At 44.8% G+C, this 19,187-nt stretch overlaps 1 protein-coding gene across 1 annotated transcript; it reads right to left on the reverse strand.

Moving 5' to 3' along the window:
• Positions 1-372: 372 nt before the first annotated feature.
• On the reverse strand, positions 373-16,365 carry RTCB (RNA 2',3'-cyclic phosphate and 5'-OH ligase). The gene is made up of 12 exons (XM_074226782.1): positions 16,202-16,365; positions 14,245-14,323; positions 12,816-12,883; positions 11,675-11,774; positions 11,021-11,177; positions 10,014-10,170; positions 8,945-9,104; positions 7,224-7,399; positions 6,507-6,695; positions 5,641-5,751; positions 2,581-2,700; positions 373-2,062 (listed from the first exon to the last, which is right to left on the reverse strand). The coding sequence occupies exons 1-12, from the start codon at positions 16,292-16,294 to the stop codon at positions 1,955-1,957; spliced, it is 1,518 nt and encodes a 505-aa protein (XP_074082883.1). The 5' UTR covers positions 16,295-16,365; the 3' UTR covers positions 373-1,954.
• Positions 16,366-19,187: the final 2,822 nt, after the last annotated feature.

Here is a 19,187-nt window from a genome sequence, read left to right on the forward strand (position 1 = left end):
CTCTGCCAAGAAGACCCCAATGGGGTCACCAAGACTCCGATGTACAAAAGGGCCAGTTCTCTGAAACAGCAGAAATTTCTGCCCAAACATGACTTTGCTGGGTCCCTTCTCATGAAGGGCCTGCCCTTCTTGATGCTGCATATCACTGAGCTCGGGAACAAGAAATCTCATCATCAGACGTGTTGAAATTTGTGACATGGGGGGATTTTAGTTCTAGTGGTCCTGTTTTAACTCTACCAGGAAGCGGGGGGCCCCTCCTGGTGCAGGTGCCCAATCCCACCCACCCCAGGGATTCCCCTGGCTGGGGACTTGGGCCATGACATGCCTTGGGGCTCACACCTGGCCGAGAAACAAAAAGTCATTCACTTAGACTTCATTTTCAGGTCATTTATTTTTAAATCAAATGTTTTTTGAATGGGCAAAGAAAAACCTTTTTTGAACAAGTGAACCCTAATGCTAGCTCCTTTCCTCTTACAAACTCAAATGCTAACAAATAACCTAGAGCTGGCCCAATTAGACAGGGAGTGTAGAAGAGTTTCTCTCTTGGGCCAGAAAACAGAATGTCTAAAACCACCAAAGAAATACATTTCATAAAGTCTAATAAAAGTTAATTTTGTGTTATTAAGATGAGCTAAGCTATCATTCCCTGAACTGACATCAGTTAGCTACAGGAAAGATTCTTGCTTTGAATTAAGTTTCAGAAACACGAACTGCCAGGCAAGTTCCAAGATGTACGTTGGAGGTTCTGGCCACATGGGATTGGGCTTCTCACGGTGAAGAGCCCTCCAGTGTCCATGGGTGGGTCTGCTCCTCTCCATCCTCTCTGCCCTGGGGAGTGGGTCTGGTTAGAAGGGGTGTGTAATCTAAAACAATTCCAGTGGTTACCCAGCTACACAAAGCAGTTGGAGGGAGAAAATCCTTCCTTCTTAAACCTGTACCACATCTGAGAGGCATGTTCCCAAGCACCCCCCACACCCCAGGGCAGAGAACAGAATCTGGGAAGAGAACTCCAGTGAGATTATGATGGAGGAGCAGATGAGCTTCAGGAGAGGGCAAGTCTGTTTCTATTAAGCCTTGTTTCTGGAGGCAGGAAAAAAGACCAGGAAAAAAAATGGCAGCACCTGATGGCAATTCGGGAAAAACTCCTTTCCTTTAAAAGCAAATTCTCCCACAATTCACAATCCAGTAGAAATAGCCTTTGGTAGTTTTGAGACAAAGCCACCTTCCCTGGCTGTTCAGATACACTAAGGCCTCAGGGCCAGGCCAGCCATTCACCAAGAATGGCCCTTTATCAAGCTCCAGGGAGGTCACAGAACTAACAAGATCAGACCTCCGTGGGCTGCCCCAGGTTGAGCTCCTGTTGCCAGAACTTCACAGCCACAAGGTGCAATGTGGGCATGCCAGCTTAACCAGAGGTCCATCACTCCATGTGCCCAGTAATCACAAAGACACACACATACCCAGACTCAAGCACCCAATCTTTGGCAGGAGGTCCCAGATAAGCAGGCAGCCCTGAACTTTTGCCTTGTATTTAGAAATAGGAAGCCTAGGCTACGGTAACCTAAAACATTTGGCCTTTCTTTCCTGTCACTACTTTTCTTCCCTAGACTCACCCTTACCCTCTTCAACCCTTCAAAAAAAAAACAACCAAAACCAAACAAAGGGTAAATCCCTTGGGCAAGGATGCAGCCAGGGACCCCCAAAGCACCTGTGGATCAGAATGTCCCGATGCTCATCTACAAGAGATTGGGAGGAAAGTTTAGCATTAAGTGCTCTGATGGTGGGCTCACGAGGCAGCAGGGCCTCTCGACAGTTCTTTACAACACTGGATCAGTCAGTTTGGAATGGGCAACGTGCCAAGTACAATCAGGAAAGTCAGTAAATCTGGAGTCTGAAGAGCGCCGGAATCCATGTCTGGGTCAGTTCTGGTCAGGCTGGGCCCGGTGGGGACACGTCAGCCTTTGATCACAGCGATCGGTCTCAGTTTAATGGCTTTCTTGCTGATCCCGGCATCATGGCAAGTGTTCACAACATCAGTCACATTTTTATAGGACTCTGGAGCCTAATGAAGGAAAAAGGAGATTTAAAATCTTCTAAAGGAAGACCTGGAGTCCCAAGAGGTGCCTTCCTAAGCCACGTTCCCACTCTCCTCTACAAAGACCACATGGAAAACTACAAGTGTCTCAACATGGCAAAAGCAACATCACAGATTCTGCCTCCCCTGCCCTCCCAACAAGGTCACTTTGTTTTGGGTAAATCTTAACGTTCCTCATCTAGAAAATGAGCTGGAGAAGGAAACAGCAAATGGGGGCCCAAAGGGTCAGACACAACCGGACAACAGCATCTTAACGTTAGGACCTGTCAGTTGTCATTGGTCAGAAAGTAACCTATGGATGAAGAATTGTCCGAATGACTTTATGTGAGGCTTCACAACTCGACAGGGATGCCTGCTTACAATTGACGATGTTATTGGAAAATGATATTCCTTCTGGTCACCTTGTATGGATGCTCACCTCCGGATCCTACACACAACTGGGCCTGAACCACAAACTGGGGAAGGACCGCGTGGCTCACCCTTACCTCTTCCATCACCAGTTTTGGGGAGGCAACTCGGATGGCAATGCCCATATCAGCCAGTTTATCTAAAACATCCTGGAAGTCTAGGTTTCGTCGAGATTTTGCTCGGGACAATGCGCGGCCCTGGAAGAAAGAGCAGCACATTGTAAAGGGGCCTGGGAGTCTTTGACCTAAAGGATGAACAGGAAGAAGTTGTGGGGGGAACACATGTGCCACCAGAGATCCTGCAATCCAAGAAGCCCCCCAAAGAGACCAAGTCAGGAGCTGCAGGCCCCCTCATGGGCCAACCCCCCAGTCTTTTGATAGATCAGATATTCAGACTTGAAGCTGAACATTTTCCTCCTGGCCATCCCCCCCATCCCCAGCCATTCTATGGAGAACCATGCAATCAGCCTGTGGTGCGCTCAGCATGAAGAACATCAGAAAGAAGGACTGGGTTTAAATGCAATTTTTTTTTGTTTTTTTTACAAGGCAAATGGGGTTAAGTGGCTTGCCCAAGGCCACACAGCTAGATAATAATATAAGTGTCTGAGGCTGGATTTCAACTCAGATACTCCTGACTCCAGGGCCGGTGCTCTATCCATTGTGCCACCTAGCTGCCCCTTAAATGCAATTCTGACCAGTCATTTCCCTTGGGTTTCTTCTTCTTGTCCATGAAACTGTCGGCCTCTCAGGACTGAGGCGGAGATAGCAGAGCATGAACTCCTTTTCACAGAGAGGGAACCTGAGGCTCATGGAAATGGTCACGAAGTTAAGAATCCAGGCCACCCCTCCAGTCTTCTGGCAGAAAGACCAGGGCAAAGGGTGGGACAGGAGGGAGGAGAGATGGAGGACAGGAATGGCTGCCCAGGCCTCTGGGGTGCCCTGAGAGAAGATGCCCAGAGACCAAGGATTCAGAGCAGTTTGTTTAGACAACCCCCAGCAGGACTTCTTCTAGCCCCAAGCTGCCTCCTGGCCTGGAGGAGCCTCAGGAGAGACATAACTGGTGCCTGCTGGGATCTAAGCTCCCATCAGGTGGTTGAGGGACCAGTTTCTCCTCCTTGGTCCCCTACAGCAGCTCTAGATGGAATGGGGGAGTTACAAGGAAGGAACTGGTCATCCGAGGCTGTTAGGGAAGTCTTCCAGGAGGAGGATGGTCACTTGGGGGCTCCAGAGTGGATACCAGCAGGAACGTGTACTGGGCCCCGAGTCAATGACCATTTCTATCATCACATACGTAATGGCACAGTTGGCGGGGTCCTCAATAAAGGGCAACACCACATTGGTGGGGAAAGCTACTACACAGGGTGAGAGGATCCAGAAAGATCTACTATGAAGAAATTCACTAGGGATAAATTTAAACAAGTCTCACACTATAGTATACAAAAAAACCATCTTCACAAGGACAAAATGGGTCAGCATTATTAGACAACTGATCTGAAAAAGACCAGAGGGTATGAGTGGCCCTCCAGCTCTGAGGGTCCTCCAGCACAGGCAGCAGGGCTTCCAGGAAGGAGGGGAGCCCCTCTCTGTCTCCTCTAGAAACTGCAGAGACCAAAATGGCAAAGGGCCTTGGACTCAAGTCTTAGGAAAATTGTTGGAAAGAATAGACTTGTTTGGTCTGGAGAAGGAGACCCTCAGGGGCACAAGAGCTGTATTCAAACATTTGCAGACTCTCCTGTGGAGAAGGGATGACATTTTTCTTGCCTGGATGCCGAGAGCAAAGTTAGAGCTGAGGGAGAAGAGGCCAAAAGGCAAACGGTGGCTCCATGGGTGAAGAACCCAAGAGGGAGGGATGGGCCTCGACCCTGGTGGCTCCCCTTTCTTGGTGGTCTCTGAGCAGACATTGGATGATCACATTTGTCAGGGATGTTGTGGGGATTCCTCTGAGGCAAAAGCAACATGAGAATCTGTGAATCTTGTAAAGGCTTCATACCTTAGGTGAGGACTGGACCTCTCAAATTCTAGTTATCAACTCTAGGAGTGGCTCTCAAGTGTGTGTGTGGGGGGCTATTAGGCACCCCTGCAGGTAGGGGCAGAATTCTTGCCAGGGACCATGAATCCACACACAATGAAGCCATCCTTCTGTAATCAGAGACCTTTTTGGCCAGTGAATACTCATGGTACAACTTGTATCACAAGAAGGGAGACCAAAAAAATTGTTCTGGCATTAAAAGAAGGTTGGGAACAAGGGATAAATAACTTCCTCTCCAGACTCAGGAAGACTCAAGGGGCCCAGGAGGGATACCAGAGCTGGCAGGCCTTTCTCCTCCCATGGTCAGTTCCAAGGAGTTGATTTCGTCAGGAAGGACACAAACCTCCTCTTGGTCACAGGTCTGTCCTCAGGTCAACCAGTAATGAATGCCAGGGACCTGGGCTGCACAGACTTACCCAGGGTGACAGCCCAGAGTTCAAGACCACCTTCTTCAGTCACCATGCTTTTTGGTCAGCTTCTGCAGGGTTCCATATACAGACCATTATTTGAGCCCTTCTTGACCTGGCTGAGACCTCTTGGGGTGAGATCTCACCCCAGGGTAAATACTGAAGAAGATGCCACCAAAGGACCATCTGGACAATTTGATTTTCAACTGTCTGGAAAGGAGTTCCTATGAATCGATCACCTCTGGCTTCCTCAGGTGTGCCTTTCATATGGAACAGACTCTTGTGATGATCAGAAAGGTCAGAATCATGACCATGAGAATGAAGCCAAAAAGCTATTTAGAAAACTCTCAGGGGATTGACTTCTGTGGCGTCAATCTGTGCCCACATGTTTCAGCAGCTATCCAAGTATTACTTGTAGATCTCCCTTTGGGAGTGGGCACCTGGTCAAGAAGTGAGTTTGGTGACAGCAGCCAGTCAGGTCACCTGCAGGGACAAGGTGATGTCCAACCTGGCTGGGGGAAGCCATCAAGGTTTCCACCTTCCACCTCCTTCAGACCACCAAGACCAGCCAGTGAGCACTTTGTGAGGCACTTTTGGCAAGAAATGTGATCTATCTGAATTCCTCCATGGAGAATGAGAATGAGATGGCCAGAACAGGGAATGAAAGCAGGGGTTTTCTGAAGGAGAACCTGGTCTACTTACGGCTCCGTGACAGGTTGTTCCAAAGGTCTCGGTCATGCCCTGCTCAGTCCCTGTAAGAACGTAACTGCAGGTTCCCATGGTTCCCCCAATGAGGACTGGCTGTCCGGTTAGCTGAGGATGCAAACAAACATGAACATTAGAACAGCTAGGCCCTCGAATAACCAAAACTAACAGTCTCTCTGGCTTTGCTAAAAGGCAGAAGAATCGATCTGGTTCCTAAACTGAGTCCCCTTTTCCCCATATTAAGATAGGAAGGTCCACTATGCCAAGCATGTCTGTCGCTCCACTTTAAAGCCATGGTCTGAGATGTGGGGTGGGGATGGAACTAGGAAACCCTAGCTGGGGGGGGGGGGGGGGGGGGGGAGCTGCCAAAACAGCCTGTGTGAACAGTGTGAGAACCTGGAAAAGACCGAGGAAGGGAGGACAAAGAGCTTCCAAAGGGCCATGTTTTATTAGCATTATTTTCTAAGGTCTAAATGAATCCCATCCTGGGCAGGCAAATGCTGATAAGGATAGAAGAGGGACTGATACCAAAATGACGAGAATGGAGGGAAAGACTGACTGTTTGGTGTTGACCAAGATAATCTTAGGTTCAAAAAACCAAATCCACTGGGATTCCTATTAGCACAAAGATAATCTAATTCACACGGACATGTAAAACCATAAAGTCCTTTTTAGAAGCATCTAAGGGAAAACCACTCCAAGACCCAAGGCTAAGAACACATGTTCTCTGGGGCTTCTCTGCCCAGTGGGACAGAGAGGTTTACAGCAGGTCAGCTCAGACTGCTTCCCAGTGATTTACATGGATTTTTTTTCCAGTGATTTGCATGGATTCTGCCAGGCCCTCAAGATACCAAGACCCTGACCTGGTAATCCACAGCAATGAGGGGGTGGTGTGGAGGGAAGGCCCGGGTGGAACCCTTCCTGTGCACCAGCAGGGTTCGTTCTTTGCCATCCACCACATGCTGCTCCACCTTAGCGATGTTGTGGGAGACGTCATAGATCACATGGAGGTCTAAGTCATCAGGGGTCGTGTTGAAGACCTTGGCAAAAGCCTAAGTAAGAGAAAGTTGGTTTTGGCTTAAAGCAATCAGGACTCACCACTCCCCCCCCACCCCCACCTGTCCTTCGGGTTCAAGGAGTCTAAGAAACCAGCCCCACAACCTGGCAACTCTCTCAGAAATGAACACTTAAAAATCTGCTGGGGACATAAAGAGTCAGATTTGACTGAAAATGACTGAACCATAATAGTTTAAAATTGAGTTGAGTCTTTAAATTATCCATGTCCCAAGGCTGCTAGTGGACACACTCCAGATAAAGGTGGCTTTTTCTGGCTCTGGCCTCTTATTTCTGGGTCATCTGAGGAGCTTACAGTGAGGATATCATTACCAATGACCATGACAACTGTTAACCAAGTGAAGAAACTCAAGTTGAGTCCACCCTGCCTTACAAGGTGACCTCACCTGCCCTGAATCCTATCACACAGATCATCAAAACAAAACTTTTTTGACCACCATCAATACGATTCAAGGACACCAAATCACAGTGGAAAGACCCCTCACAAAGAACTCTTGGAATCCCACCTGTCGGGTCAGGAACGTCATAGAGGAGCGGTTGACCCAGGCGTAGTTTCCGGCAGCCGCCATGCCCTTCAGGTAGTCCTGCCCCTCAGGGGAGCTGATCCGAGCACACGCTAACTGGCGGTCATTTACGATAATCTTGTCTCTCTTCATTGCTTTTTCCATAGCCACTAGGGCATCTAGGAGAGAAAAAAAGTTCAGATTTCAGAACAAATTGATGGGGGTCAGATGGTTTGTTAAAGCAGTTCTAGATCACATAAATCTCACAGGCTTATTGTGAGGAACGCACTTTGTACATAATGAAGTGCAATACAACCATGAAGATTTCATTACTATTGTTATAAACAGTGAACTGCAAACATCTTTAAGAGCACTTCATGACTAGAGGTCATTTGTTTTACAAAGAAATTTACTGAGCCCCACAGACAAACAGGGACACTGTGGGGCATCCAACAATGTCATCTCTGGCACGGTCCTAACCGACAGGGATCCTACCATCCCCTTTCCAGATCTAGCAGCATTGTTCATGTAGAAGTAGAAATAATGGGGCCACATGCAACTGGGTGAGGACTTTCTCCTCTATATCAATAAAATTGAGTGAGAATGAGCAAAAGAGAGTAATATATGATTTACTGTCATCATTCCTATTGGGGGGCATGTTTATGATGACTGGATTTCTGAAAGGTGATGAGTTTGTTAATCTCTTTGAACTAGTGAAGTACAAGGAGAAACATGCTTAAAAATTTTCAAGACTTGTGAAAAAAGGTGCCACCAAATGACAATATTCTCATGAGTTTAAAGTCAGAACAGGGAGAGTATATGAAGGACCTTCAGCGCTCTAGGCCCACCCTCAAGGGGCTCACAGTGTTGTGGAGGAGACAACATGCCGACCATCACAGATGAACAAGATAGAGGGGAAACTGGAGACAATTAACAAAGCAAGGCGTGAGTATTCAGGGGATTGGGAAAGGTTTCTGCCAGAAGCCAAGAGAGCATCCCAAGCACAGGCTTAATCAGGGACAATGGTAAAGAAGGCAGATGGAGGATGAGCCAGAAGCCAGTTGTGGGATGGCAGAATACAGGAGGAGGTGAAAGACGATAAAAGGGGTAGGGCTGTTGGGACCCCAAGGCCTTGAGTTCCACTGGCTCTCCAAGTTGGCATCCTAAGATTTTCTCATTCTCTACTGCCTCTAAATCTACATTGTTTTCTCATACTCTGCTGCCTCTAAGTCTATATCATGTTCCGACTAGATTATTCGTCCTCAAGGAGAGAGCTGGCCAGATCCCCTCCTCCGTCTAATAAAACCCTTCAACAGCTTCTTACTGCCCCACTAAAGTGACAAGCCCTCCGACCCCACCTGCAGGCCTTTGTATCTGGGATCCCTCCCACCTGGAGCACCCTTCTTCCCATCTGCCCCATCTCTCTGCCTGCCTCTTGGGCCCACTGTCAATGTTCTCTCCTCTGTGAAGTCTTCTTCATCCCTCAGACCTCACACAGGTTTGCCCCATACGAAGAGCTTAAGATGTATCATTTGATCTGTGTCTTTCCCTCTTCCCCCCGAGCACAGGGAGTGCTCAAAGGCAGATCTCTGGATCTCACCCAGGATCCAGCCCAGTTATTCTTTATCTACCACCTCCTGAACATCTGTGGGCCCTCAACCTGCCTCAAGCATCTGTTAACATTGCCAAGTTCCACTGGGCCAAAGGTTAGACCAAGACCATACCTGTAGCTACTTGATGGCCCAGGCCTCTGCTGCCACTGTGGATCATCACACACACCTGGCCCTTGTGGTCAATACCCATCTTCTTAGCAGCGTACTCGTTAAAAATCTCATCCACAACTTGGATTTCTGCATAATGATTTCCTGCTCCTAGGGTCCCAAGCTGTCAATGCAAACAAAACCAAAAAACCCCACCCTGGTAAAATGGTTCCCAACTAAATCAAAGGTTGTACAAAATCCCTTTACAACAAAGAACATTACAGAAAAGACTTCTGCATAGCAAAACTTCTAAGCCCTAGCTGCTGGCTTATTTAGTGGTATGCTATCTAGCAAGAAACAATTTAGATGTTTTAGAAAAATATTATAGAAAATATTAGGAACAGTCTCTGAAGAGTCAATGTTTCATAAATTAGCCAAAAGTATAGCTTCTTAAATTTTTTTGTTCCCTGGTCTAAAAACCATGAGGGAAAATAAATTTTACAGGTAGACAGACCCCCTTCACTAAAAATCTGATTCCAATATGAGAAAGTATTTCAAATTTGGGGGCAACTGAAGTGAAGGACAATTTCAGCAAAAAGGAGGTACATTTGGTCCCTAAAACAAAAGTCCAAGATTCTAAAGACTTTTTATTCCAAGGAATGAATTTGGACTTGGGGTGGCAGAGCTACATCACAGGCCATTCCAGTATTTCTGCCTTTTTAATATCCATGTCTCTTCAGAAGAAGGGAGGGGGGGCTTGTCCTATTTTATTTTTGGAATCCAAGGCTCCCTTGGCATCTAAGTCATCACATCGGACTATCCTCTACCCAAATGGCAGACTTGGAAGTAGCCATCCACTGGCACCACTGGTGGGGGTTGGGGGACTTGTAAAAAGTTTTTCCAAAAGACAAAGGAATGAAAAAAGTCCTGAGAAGCAAAGGCCCCACCCGGACCCAGTTTCTCTCCCAGACTACCACCACCTACTGCTTCTTCTCCTTTCTGGAGGTGTGGTGATCAAATGCATGAAAGATTTAAATGAAAACAAAGGAAAGAGCAGGCTGAAGGACCCCAAAGGTGGTCAAGCTGGTGCTACCTGAGGAAGGCCTCTCTTTTTAGCTCTGGCGGAGACCTTATTGGGGTCAGCTTGCAGCATTCGCCCATACTCCTCGCAGTGCTCCTTGTCTTCTGCCCAAGCATAGCCTTCTCGTAGAGACCAGTCTACCCCCATCTCCAGAGCCTCCTCCAAATCCCTGAAATAAAAGAGCTATGATCACCATAAGGTCAAAATTGAGGTTACACAACTGTTACAAGTACCTGCCTTCAACACTTAAAAAGTCTGTCTCTATAAGCAAACACATAACTGAATTCATGCCATAATGATACAATTTTCCCAAACATATGAACTCATTTGGTCCCAAGACCTAGGAGGTGGGGAAAAAGGAGCATGAAAGAATGGTCAGCCCCTGAGCAGAGAGAAGCCAGGTCAAGAGTTGCCTTGGTTTGCATGGAGTCACTATTTCTAGTAAGGTTGTCAGCCCCCCCCCCCCCCCCCCCCCCCCCCCCCCCCCCGCCAAAAGTCCTGTTCCCTTGCCCCTTGTGGTGAAAATAAGTCAACCAGATGGAGGCTGGCACTACCTCTGCTCCCATTCTGAAGCAAAGTCCTTCACATACAAAGTCCTGGGGCACTGCAATCCATATCCAGATGTGTAAAACCTTTTGCCCCACGTCAGCTTTACCCTCTCACATGGTCTTTTAAATTCAACATAGACCCTTGGCCTCTTCAGCGCTGAGTTTTCTCATCTTTAAAACAAAGGGGTGGCTGAGAATGTGCTGCCAAGTTTCTTCCTACTTTAGGGATAGTCTCCTAGGAATCAAGGTCCCTGGAGTTTGTTTTAATGGACATTCTTTGATTGTTAGCCTTGGGAATTTGACTTGGAGAGAAAGAACACCTGCCACATCATGTCCACCACCTTCATTCACATCAAGGAGGGCTTGGTTGGATTCTTTTGCCGTACTGAAAAAAAAATTAAAAATCCCCCCCCCCCCCCCCCCCCAACCTGCTATGAGAGAAACATATGGACTTCTAGCTTCTGGTCTTACTTTGCATTCATTGGGATAACCCCTTTTGATCCCACCCCAACAGGAATGTGGTCAAACATGGCCTGGGCGAGCTGTTCCTTCACAGGTTGGACATCGCTTTCATCAAGGTTGGTTCTCAGCAGACGGACGCCACAGTTGATGTCAAATCCGACACCACCTAGAGAAGGAAGACAACCCAAGCCAAATCACTAAGTCCAAATGACCAAGCAAATGCGTTGCTTGATTTTAACAGATAAAGGAAGGGAGCAGGTATAAGGAACATGAAAAGCAGCATGTAAGAATGGAATGAATGCTGGACTTGGGATCACATCCCATGAGGGAAATTGTTTAGGCTCTCAGGGACCTGAGATTCATCTGTAAAATGGGACCACAACTTGTGTGCAATATTCCTACCTCCCAAAGTTGCTGGAGGAAAGTACTTTTTAAAATTGAATTAGTGAAGAATATCCTAGAATAGGGAAGACACAAACTTAATTTTTAATTCCTAATGAAACCTCTTTCAGAGCAACAATCAGTGTTTTGGAAAAGCTTGTTTTAAATGACTGTGTTGCCAGAAGAAAGTGACTAATTCCAAAATACTGATCATGGGCTCTGGTCCACAGAGAGAAGGTGATCAGTGAACAGCACAAGGGTGGGGAAGGTGCAGGACCTTACCTGGGGACACCACGGCTTCTGGGTCATTCATATCAAAGGCAGCCATATTCCCAATAGCAAATCCATAACCAGAATGGACATCAGGAAGCCCAATAGATCTCTAGAAGAGATTGTAGAACATTCACAACTTGAGGTTCTCTATTCTTAGAGCCCACCACTAATCAAGGGTTGGCAGCCTTGCTGTCGCAGTTTAGCAATCAGAAAGCTTTTTCTTGTCCACTTGGAGCTCCTAAGGCTTCCTGTGAAGTTAAATCCTCCCTACAAAGCTGAAAAGGGGAAAGGCACCTTTGTAAAGGTCCTGCATAAACACGATCAGGAGTCACTGAGTTAACAGGCTGCTGCCATTGTTTTTCCCAGCTGTAGGTGGCGATATTTTCAATTACACATTCTAAAAAGTGACCCCTGGCTAGGGTGAATCATGGCTACGCAGAACCAATGCAGATCATGGAAATATGAACTAATTGAAGAGCACTGGGTCTGAATTAAACCCCGATTCTGATGCTTACTCACCCTGAAACAGGGACAGTATTACTCACAATAACCCCACAGGGTTAGGAGGAAACTTCTTTCTTTGTAAACTTTAAAGAACTAAAGAAATGTTTAATAGTAATTATTACTGTTAACTGTGATTTCTGCTTGTTTCCAAGGTCTATGGATCTGTCCTATACAGTTGTGCAGAGCTAAAATGGACAAAAATGAACAATGCTTTTATGAAGCATTACTGGAGAGACTGAGGGATGTGGGGCCTGGAAGGAGGAGTCTCCAGGGATGCGTTCACATCCTATTTTCTACTCCTATTTAATGCCCCTCCCACATACCTCTTGACCAATAAACATATTCAGAAATCATTGTCTCCTCCATCCTCAAACTTTTCACCCTTATTTCCAATTATGCTCCTATCAGTTTCTTTAAACAGAGCAACATTTAATAATGATATTGCATAAAATAATCCATCAAATGCAAAACGAAGCAATCAAGAAGAAAAAAGTCAGATTACTTTTAACTTGAATTACTTTTAGTCAAATAATACTACCACATCAATCCAGGTACCCACAATCTGTTTTCATTTAGCATCTACCTTCTAGACAGACCTTTAGACAGAATAGAAATGTCAATAGCAAGATTCTGAACTCTGACTCACATGGACAATCCCAGGTAGGGCTGCCACGTTGCCAATCTGTTTCATTGCTGGCAGGAAGCCACCAACACCTAAACAAGAAACAAAAGACAAGTGTATTTTCCTTTTTAAACATCTGGGTAATTATGCTCAAAATTTACTAAGAGGACAGGAAGAACTTTTCTTGTCCCCAAAGTAAAATGTTACCTTAAACCGAGATAGCTAAAATGACTACTATCACATGATAGAGAAGCCTGGACGGAGAGGGAAGAGTCCTCAAGTAATAATCCGCCACTCAGCTAACAGAGCAGCAGCTTGGCATGTGTGTCAAGAGTGCTGGCCCCTACTCCCTCCAGCTTGTGCATGGAGAAATTGTTTAATTCCGTTTGGGGCTTCAGTTTCCTCAGCTATCAAATGGGAATAATTCTATGATCCTCATATGTGATATATGGGATACCATGGTTATTGTCACCTCACAGGTAGAAGAGGAAACTGAGACTCAACAAGGTTAAGTCAGCAAGCCAGAGGTCTTTAAGCAGGGAAGTGTGAAAGGTGTCAGTCAAACCCAGCTCTCTCCAAACTCTTAAGTCCAGAAAGGTGGTCCACGAGCCTGGAGGCAGGAAGCCTTGAGGTCAAATCCAACCTCAGACACTTACTAGTTATGTGACCCTGGGGCAAGTCAATGAACCACTATTTGTCTCAGTTTCCTCAACTGCAAAATGGGAATAATAAAAGCACCTCTCACCCGGAGTCATTGTGAAGATTAAATATTTGTTTTAAAAACTTATCCTCTGCACAGAGCTTGGCATGTAAACACCCTAAAAAATGCTTATTTTTCCCCTCCTCTGCTTCTTACCACTATATACCAGGCTGTCCCATCAGGTTATATAAATATTAGTGACAGACCCATGTCTGGTTTAGTCCAGTTATCATTTCCTTATCTGGAAGTTGTTTAACACTTAAGGAATGATTCTCCCATCTCAAACCATCCTTCTCTACTATGATTTGACTTGTCTAAGATCACAAAGTTCTGATATGGCAGTCAGTACTCTCACCCAGAACCTCTGACTTTAAATATAGTTTTCTTCCTATTTCACTAATTCTTTCTTTGGAAAAGAACAAATCAGATAATATGGGGGCTGTGTATATATAAATGTGTGTGTGAGAGTGATTTATCATTGTGTATTGGGGGTCAGCTCAACTAATTCATGCTTTTCATATAAAATACCCATCCATTTTTTTACAAAAGCTGGTAAAATTTTTGTTTGTTGTTAAGTGATGCTATGCTGCATTCATTTTATCAGGAGTAAACATTTCTTTGGTATGATTTCAATGCTAGGGTATTACTTTTCTGTAACATCAAAAACGACTGCAGTTCTGCTTTTATAAGGAAGGAGGGAAGCCATGGATCGTAGACAAACTAAATTTTTTCCCCAATGCATGGTATACTTACCCCCACCTCGGCAGGCATTTCTTAACTCCTCAAACATTAACTTCTCAAGTGGATCATTCACATAGAACACTCCTTCCACCTGGGGCCAAACACATATGAAAAAGGAATTATATTATTTCCAACATGCATGCACCAAAATGACACTCAAAGTGGTCCATAGGATCCAAGAGCTTCAAAAACAGACTGTTGGTTATAATTTCTCATTATTTCTCCTTCCTCCAAGTCTTCATCACTTGTCCTCCACAATGAAGAAGATCTAAGATGGGGTCTGGGACAAGAGTCACCAATATTTTTTCAAACAGAAAACTGATACAGAACATGGAGTGGAAGCACCTTTGGAAGCAGGGGCTGTTTTAAATCTGTGTTTGTCTCCCTGGTGTCTGACTCTACAGACGAGCCTTTGGTAAATATTTACTGAATTGAATTCCACATTATTGTTTTCACTTTGAAAACCCTTTTATTGATCTATAGTAATAAAGCATGGGATTTATTATTTTTAAACTAAACAGCGTACAGTCTATAGAACAGGCCAAAGTTCGAAGTGGCTTTGTATTTCCAAAGCAGCAATCCACTTAGAAGAAACCAGTCCTGCCAACCAATAATGATTTTTAATAAAGTCAGTTTTGAGACCTTACTATACATATCACTGTTTTTCTCCGTCCTTAAAAAAAGAAAAATAGGTTCCTTCAACAATTATAAACTTACTAAATGCCTAATGGGGCAAAGCGATAAGACAGACACTGAGAAATACTAAATAAGATACACAAATGATATGCCTTAACCTTCAAGGAGATAGGAATTTGGAAAGGGAAAGGAAAGAGTATTTCTATAACAGACTTTCCTTTTTATAAATATGATCTCATTTGGTTTCTAAAATAGATGCTGTTAGTATCCCCATTTTATAGTTGAGGAAACTAAGGCAAAAAGAGGTGAACTGTATTTTTGGCAAGGCAATGAGTTTAAGTGGCCACACAGCTAGGTCATTATGAAGTGTCTGAGGCCTAATTTGAACTCAGGTCCTCCTGACTCCGGGGCTGGTGCTCTATCCACTGCTCCACCTAGCTGTCCCTAAAAGTGAAGCGTCTTGCACAGGGTCATCCAGCTACTGCTTTTGAGACCAAGTAGGTTCATCCATCTGCTGATCCATCAACTGTTCTGAAGACCTTAAAACTAAACAGAGAGGGGCAGCGGGACACTGAGACAAATAGTGGTTCATTGACTTGCCCCAGGGTCACACAGCTAGTAAGTGTCTGAGGTTGGATTTGACCTCAAGGCTTCCTGTCTCCAGTGGTGCACATTTAATCCCACTGCCTCGCAAAAACCTAAAAAAACCCAAACAAAAACTAAACAGAGAAACCTCCCTGAAGCTCTGCCAGGCTGATTTACCGAGCTAGTCGCCACATCCATCACACGGGCCGCTTCGGGGCTGTCCTCCTCGTCCCCAGCCGTGTGATACACAGGCCAGATTCATTTTAGCGGGGCGCAGGATGCTGCGGGGGAGGCGGAGGAGGTGCACCAGCCCGGGGAGTGGGCCCAGCGCCCCGGGCGGGAGGGATTTAATCTGCTCGGGATGGAGGGAAAATGCAAGGTTTCAGGGAGGGAGAAGCAGCTGCGCTAACAGCGGAGACTGCCGCACGCTTATCAGCCGCGGGCCCCGAGATACCGAGGGCAGCCTCCGCCGTGCCGCCATCCGAGGAGCGCCTCCTTCTCTTTTGGGCCGTTTTCTGGGACGCGAACAGGCCCGGGCTCTGGCGCAGGCGCCCGCCGTGCCCTCGCCGCCCTCCGATGCCACACGGGGGTGCCCGCCGGGGCGCGGGAGGCGCCGACGGCGAGCTCCCTGCCCGGCTCCGGCGGTGCCATCGCCGCGGGGCGGCGGGGGAGGGGAGCGCCCCCATGGCGAAGCCCAGACCGTTAGGCGGGGGGCGGCCGCTGGGGAAACTGAGGCGGGCGGGCTCACCTGCATGTTGGGCACGAAGCCCTTCTTGATCCTCCAGCAGTTCTTGTGGATCTTGTCCAGGAACTGGAGCTCGTCATTGTAGCTGCGGCTCATGGCGGCGGCTCCGCGGCGGGGATGCGCCCAGGCCCGACTCCGGTGCGACCCCGACTCGGACTGCGCAGGCGCCGGCGGCGCCGCGGAGGAGCGGAAGCGGAAGCGGGGGCGACGGGGCGCGGCGAGGCCCCAAAGACCTCGCGGCGAACGCCCCGCCGCCTCCAGCTTGTGCTGCCCCCTAGCGGCTCGGCGGGCCTTTGCCTCTTCCTGCCCTTTCCTTCTCATCTCATCCCTTCTTTTCCGTCTTCTCCTTTATTTCCATTCTTTCGCTTTCTTTTTTCTTTCTTTTTCCTTCTCTTCATCTCTCATCCCTTCTTTTCCTTTTTCCCCTTTATTTCCATTCTTTCTCTTTCTTTTTTCTTTTTTCTTCTCCTCATTTCTCATCCCTTCTTTCACTTTCTTTTTCTTTCTTTTCCTTCTCGTTTCTCCTCCCTTCTTTCCCTTTTTCTCCTTTATTTCCATTCTTTCTGTCTTTTTCTTGCTTTCTTTTCCTTTCTTTTGTCTTTTATCTCCATTCTTTTTCTTTGTTTTTGTTATTTCTTTCTTTTTCATTTTCTCTTAACTTTTTTCTTTTTCTTTCCATTCTTTCCTTTCTTTTTTCTTGTTTTTTCTCCTCATTATTTTCCTTTTTTTATTTCTCTTCCTTTCTTTTTCATCTTCTCTCATCCTTCCCTTTTCTGTTATTTATTTCTTTTCTGTTTTCTTTCTCCCTCTCTCTTTCTTCTTTATGTCCATTCTTTGTTGGTATTTTTGTTATTTCTCTTTTCTTTTTCATCCTCTCTCACCCTTTATTTTTATTTTTCCTCTTTTTTCCATTCTTTCTCTCTTCACTTGCTTTCTTTTGCTTTCTTTTTTGTCTTTTATTTCCATTCTTTCTCTTTCTTTTTTTGTTATATCTTTCTTTTTCATTTTCTCTCGGCTTTTTTCCTCTTTCTCTTTTTATTTCCATTATTTCATTTCTTTTTTCTTCTTTTTTCTCTTCCATTCTTTTCCTTTTTTATTTCTCTTCCTTTCCTTTTCATCTTCTCTCATCCTTCCCTTTTCTGTTTTTTATTTCCTTTCTGTTTCCTTTCTCACTTTCTCTTTCTTTTTTATGTCCATTCTTTCTTTCTTGGTTTTTTATTTCTCTTTTCTTTTTCATCCTCTCTCATCCTTTCTTTTTCTTTTTGTCTTTATTTCCATTCTTTCTCTTTCTGTTTTTGTTCTTTCTTTCTTTTTCATTTTCTCATCCTTTCTTTTCTCTTTTTTAATTCCATTCTTTCTTTTCATTTTTTCTCTTCCTTTCTTTTTCTTTCTTTTTCTCTTCCTTTCTTTTTCATCTTCTCTCATCCTTCCCTTTTCTGTTTTTTATTTCCTTTCTGTTTTCTTTCTTGCTTTCTCTTTCTTTTTTATGTACATTCTTTCTTTCTTGGTTTTTTGTTATTTCTCTTCCTTTCTTTTTTCATCTTCTCGCATCCCTTCTTTTTCTCTTTCTCTTTTATTTCCACTCTTTGTTTTTTCTTTCTCTTCCTTTAAAAAAATTTCTTTTCCATTATCTCTTTCATCCCTTCTTTTTATTTTTATTTCCATTCTTTTCTCTTTTCTTTCTTTGTTTCTTTCTCATCCTTTTCTTTTTTCTTTCTCTTTCATTTCCTCTCTAGTTATCTCTTTTTTCAACCTTACATTTCCTCTTTCTCTCTTCTTTCTTTCTATTTCTTCCATAACAATGGGCACTGACATTTGATCTGCTGTTCTAAGAATCCTTGGACCTTGCTACCCACTCTCTAACTAACTGTCTCATTCATATATGTTCTTTCCAAAACACCTTTGAATGCAGAAACTGTCTTGATGTTTTTATTTGTAATTTTGTTGTATTTTTTATGTATTTTTTAATTCATATTTAACCCAGAACTTTACTTTGCAGATAGTTAATCTGGCATACGACTATTCATTCAGTAGAATGTAAGCAATTGTTGAGGGTACCAGCATCCTCTCAGTTCTCCAAGCTCCTGCCTAGGTGATATCTTCCATGCTTTACTATCTGTGTCCAGTCTCTTGCCAAGGTCTGCTGATTTCACCTCTGCAATGAATGGGCCCCATTCTCTCCTTTAACCTTGTACAGCCCTCATCACTTCTCACCTGAACTAATTTCTTAAGGGTCAGGAACTTTTCCATGGTCACAAAGCTAGTATGTAACAGTCAGAATCTGAATCCAGGTTCTTCCATTGCAGGTAGAGGGATCTTTCCTCTGTGTCCTGGAATGAAACTGACCTGCATGGAAATGATAAAAGAGTGATGTGGAAAACAAGATCACTCTTTCCACATTAATTACAAGACAAATTTGAAAAATGAGCTAATAGGTCTGGTCTAGATAGAGTTCCTGTCCACTAATTAAAAAAAAGACTATCTAGATGAAGGAATAGTGTACTCTGTCCCAATCCCCTCCTTATTCACAAGTCCTAGAGCTAAAAATGACATTAAAAATCATCTCATTTATGAGTAGAACCAGAAGAACATTGTACACTATAACAGCAACATGGGTTGATGATCAGTGACTTGATCATGTCATCAGTGCAACAATCAGGGACAATTTTAGGGTATCTGCAATGGAGGATACCATCTATATCCAGAGAAAGAATTGTGGAGTTTGAACAAAGACTATTACCCTTAATTTAAAAAAAATAGTATCTTATTATATAATTTTGCTATCTCTTATACTTTATTTTTTCCTTAAAGATACCATCTTTCTCTCAACACCTTCAATTTTGATCAATATATAGTATGGAAACAATGCAAAGACCATCAGACTGCCTTCTGTGGGGGGGGGGGGGGGTAGGGGGAGGGAAGCGAGATTGGGGGAAAATTGGAAAATTCAAAAATAAAATTTTAAAAATCATCTCATTTAAAGGTTAAG

Source organism: Macrotis lagotis, chromosome 2, assembly GCF_037893015.1.
Source record: "Macrotis lagotis isolate mMagLag1 chromosome 2, bilby.v1.9.chrom.fasta, whole genome shotgun sequence".
Taxonomy (NCBI): Eukaryota; Metazoa; Chordata; class Mammalia; order Peramelemorphia; family Peramelidae; genus Macrotis; species Macrotis lagotis.

What these genes read in the sequence shown, in the direction of transcription:
- RTCB (XM_074226782.1), bottom strand. Translation starts at nt 16,294, where the DNA reads ATGAGCCGCAGCTACAATGACGAGCTCCAGTTCCTGGACAAGATCCAC. An exon ending in AGAAGCCGTGGTGTCCCCAG is followed by an intron (nt 11,178 to 11,674) that starts GTAAGGTCCTGC and finishes TTCCTTCTCTAG; the next exon opens with GTGGTGTCGGATTTGACATC. An exon ending in TGACGTTCCTGACCCGACAG is followed by an intron (nt 6,696 to 7,223) that starts GTGGGATTCCAA and finishes TCTCTTACTTAG; the next exon opens with GCTTTTGCCAAGGTCTTCAA.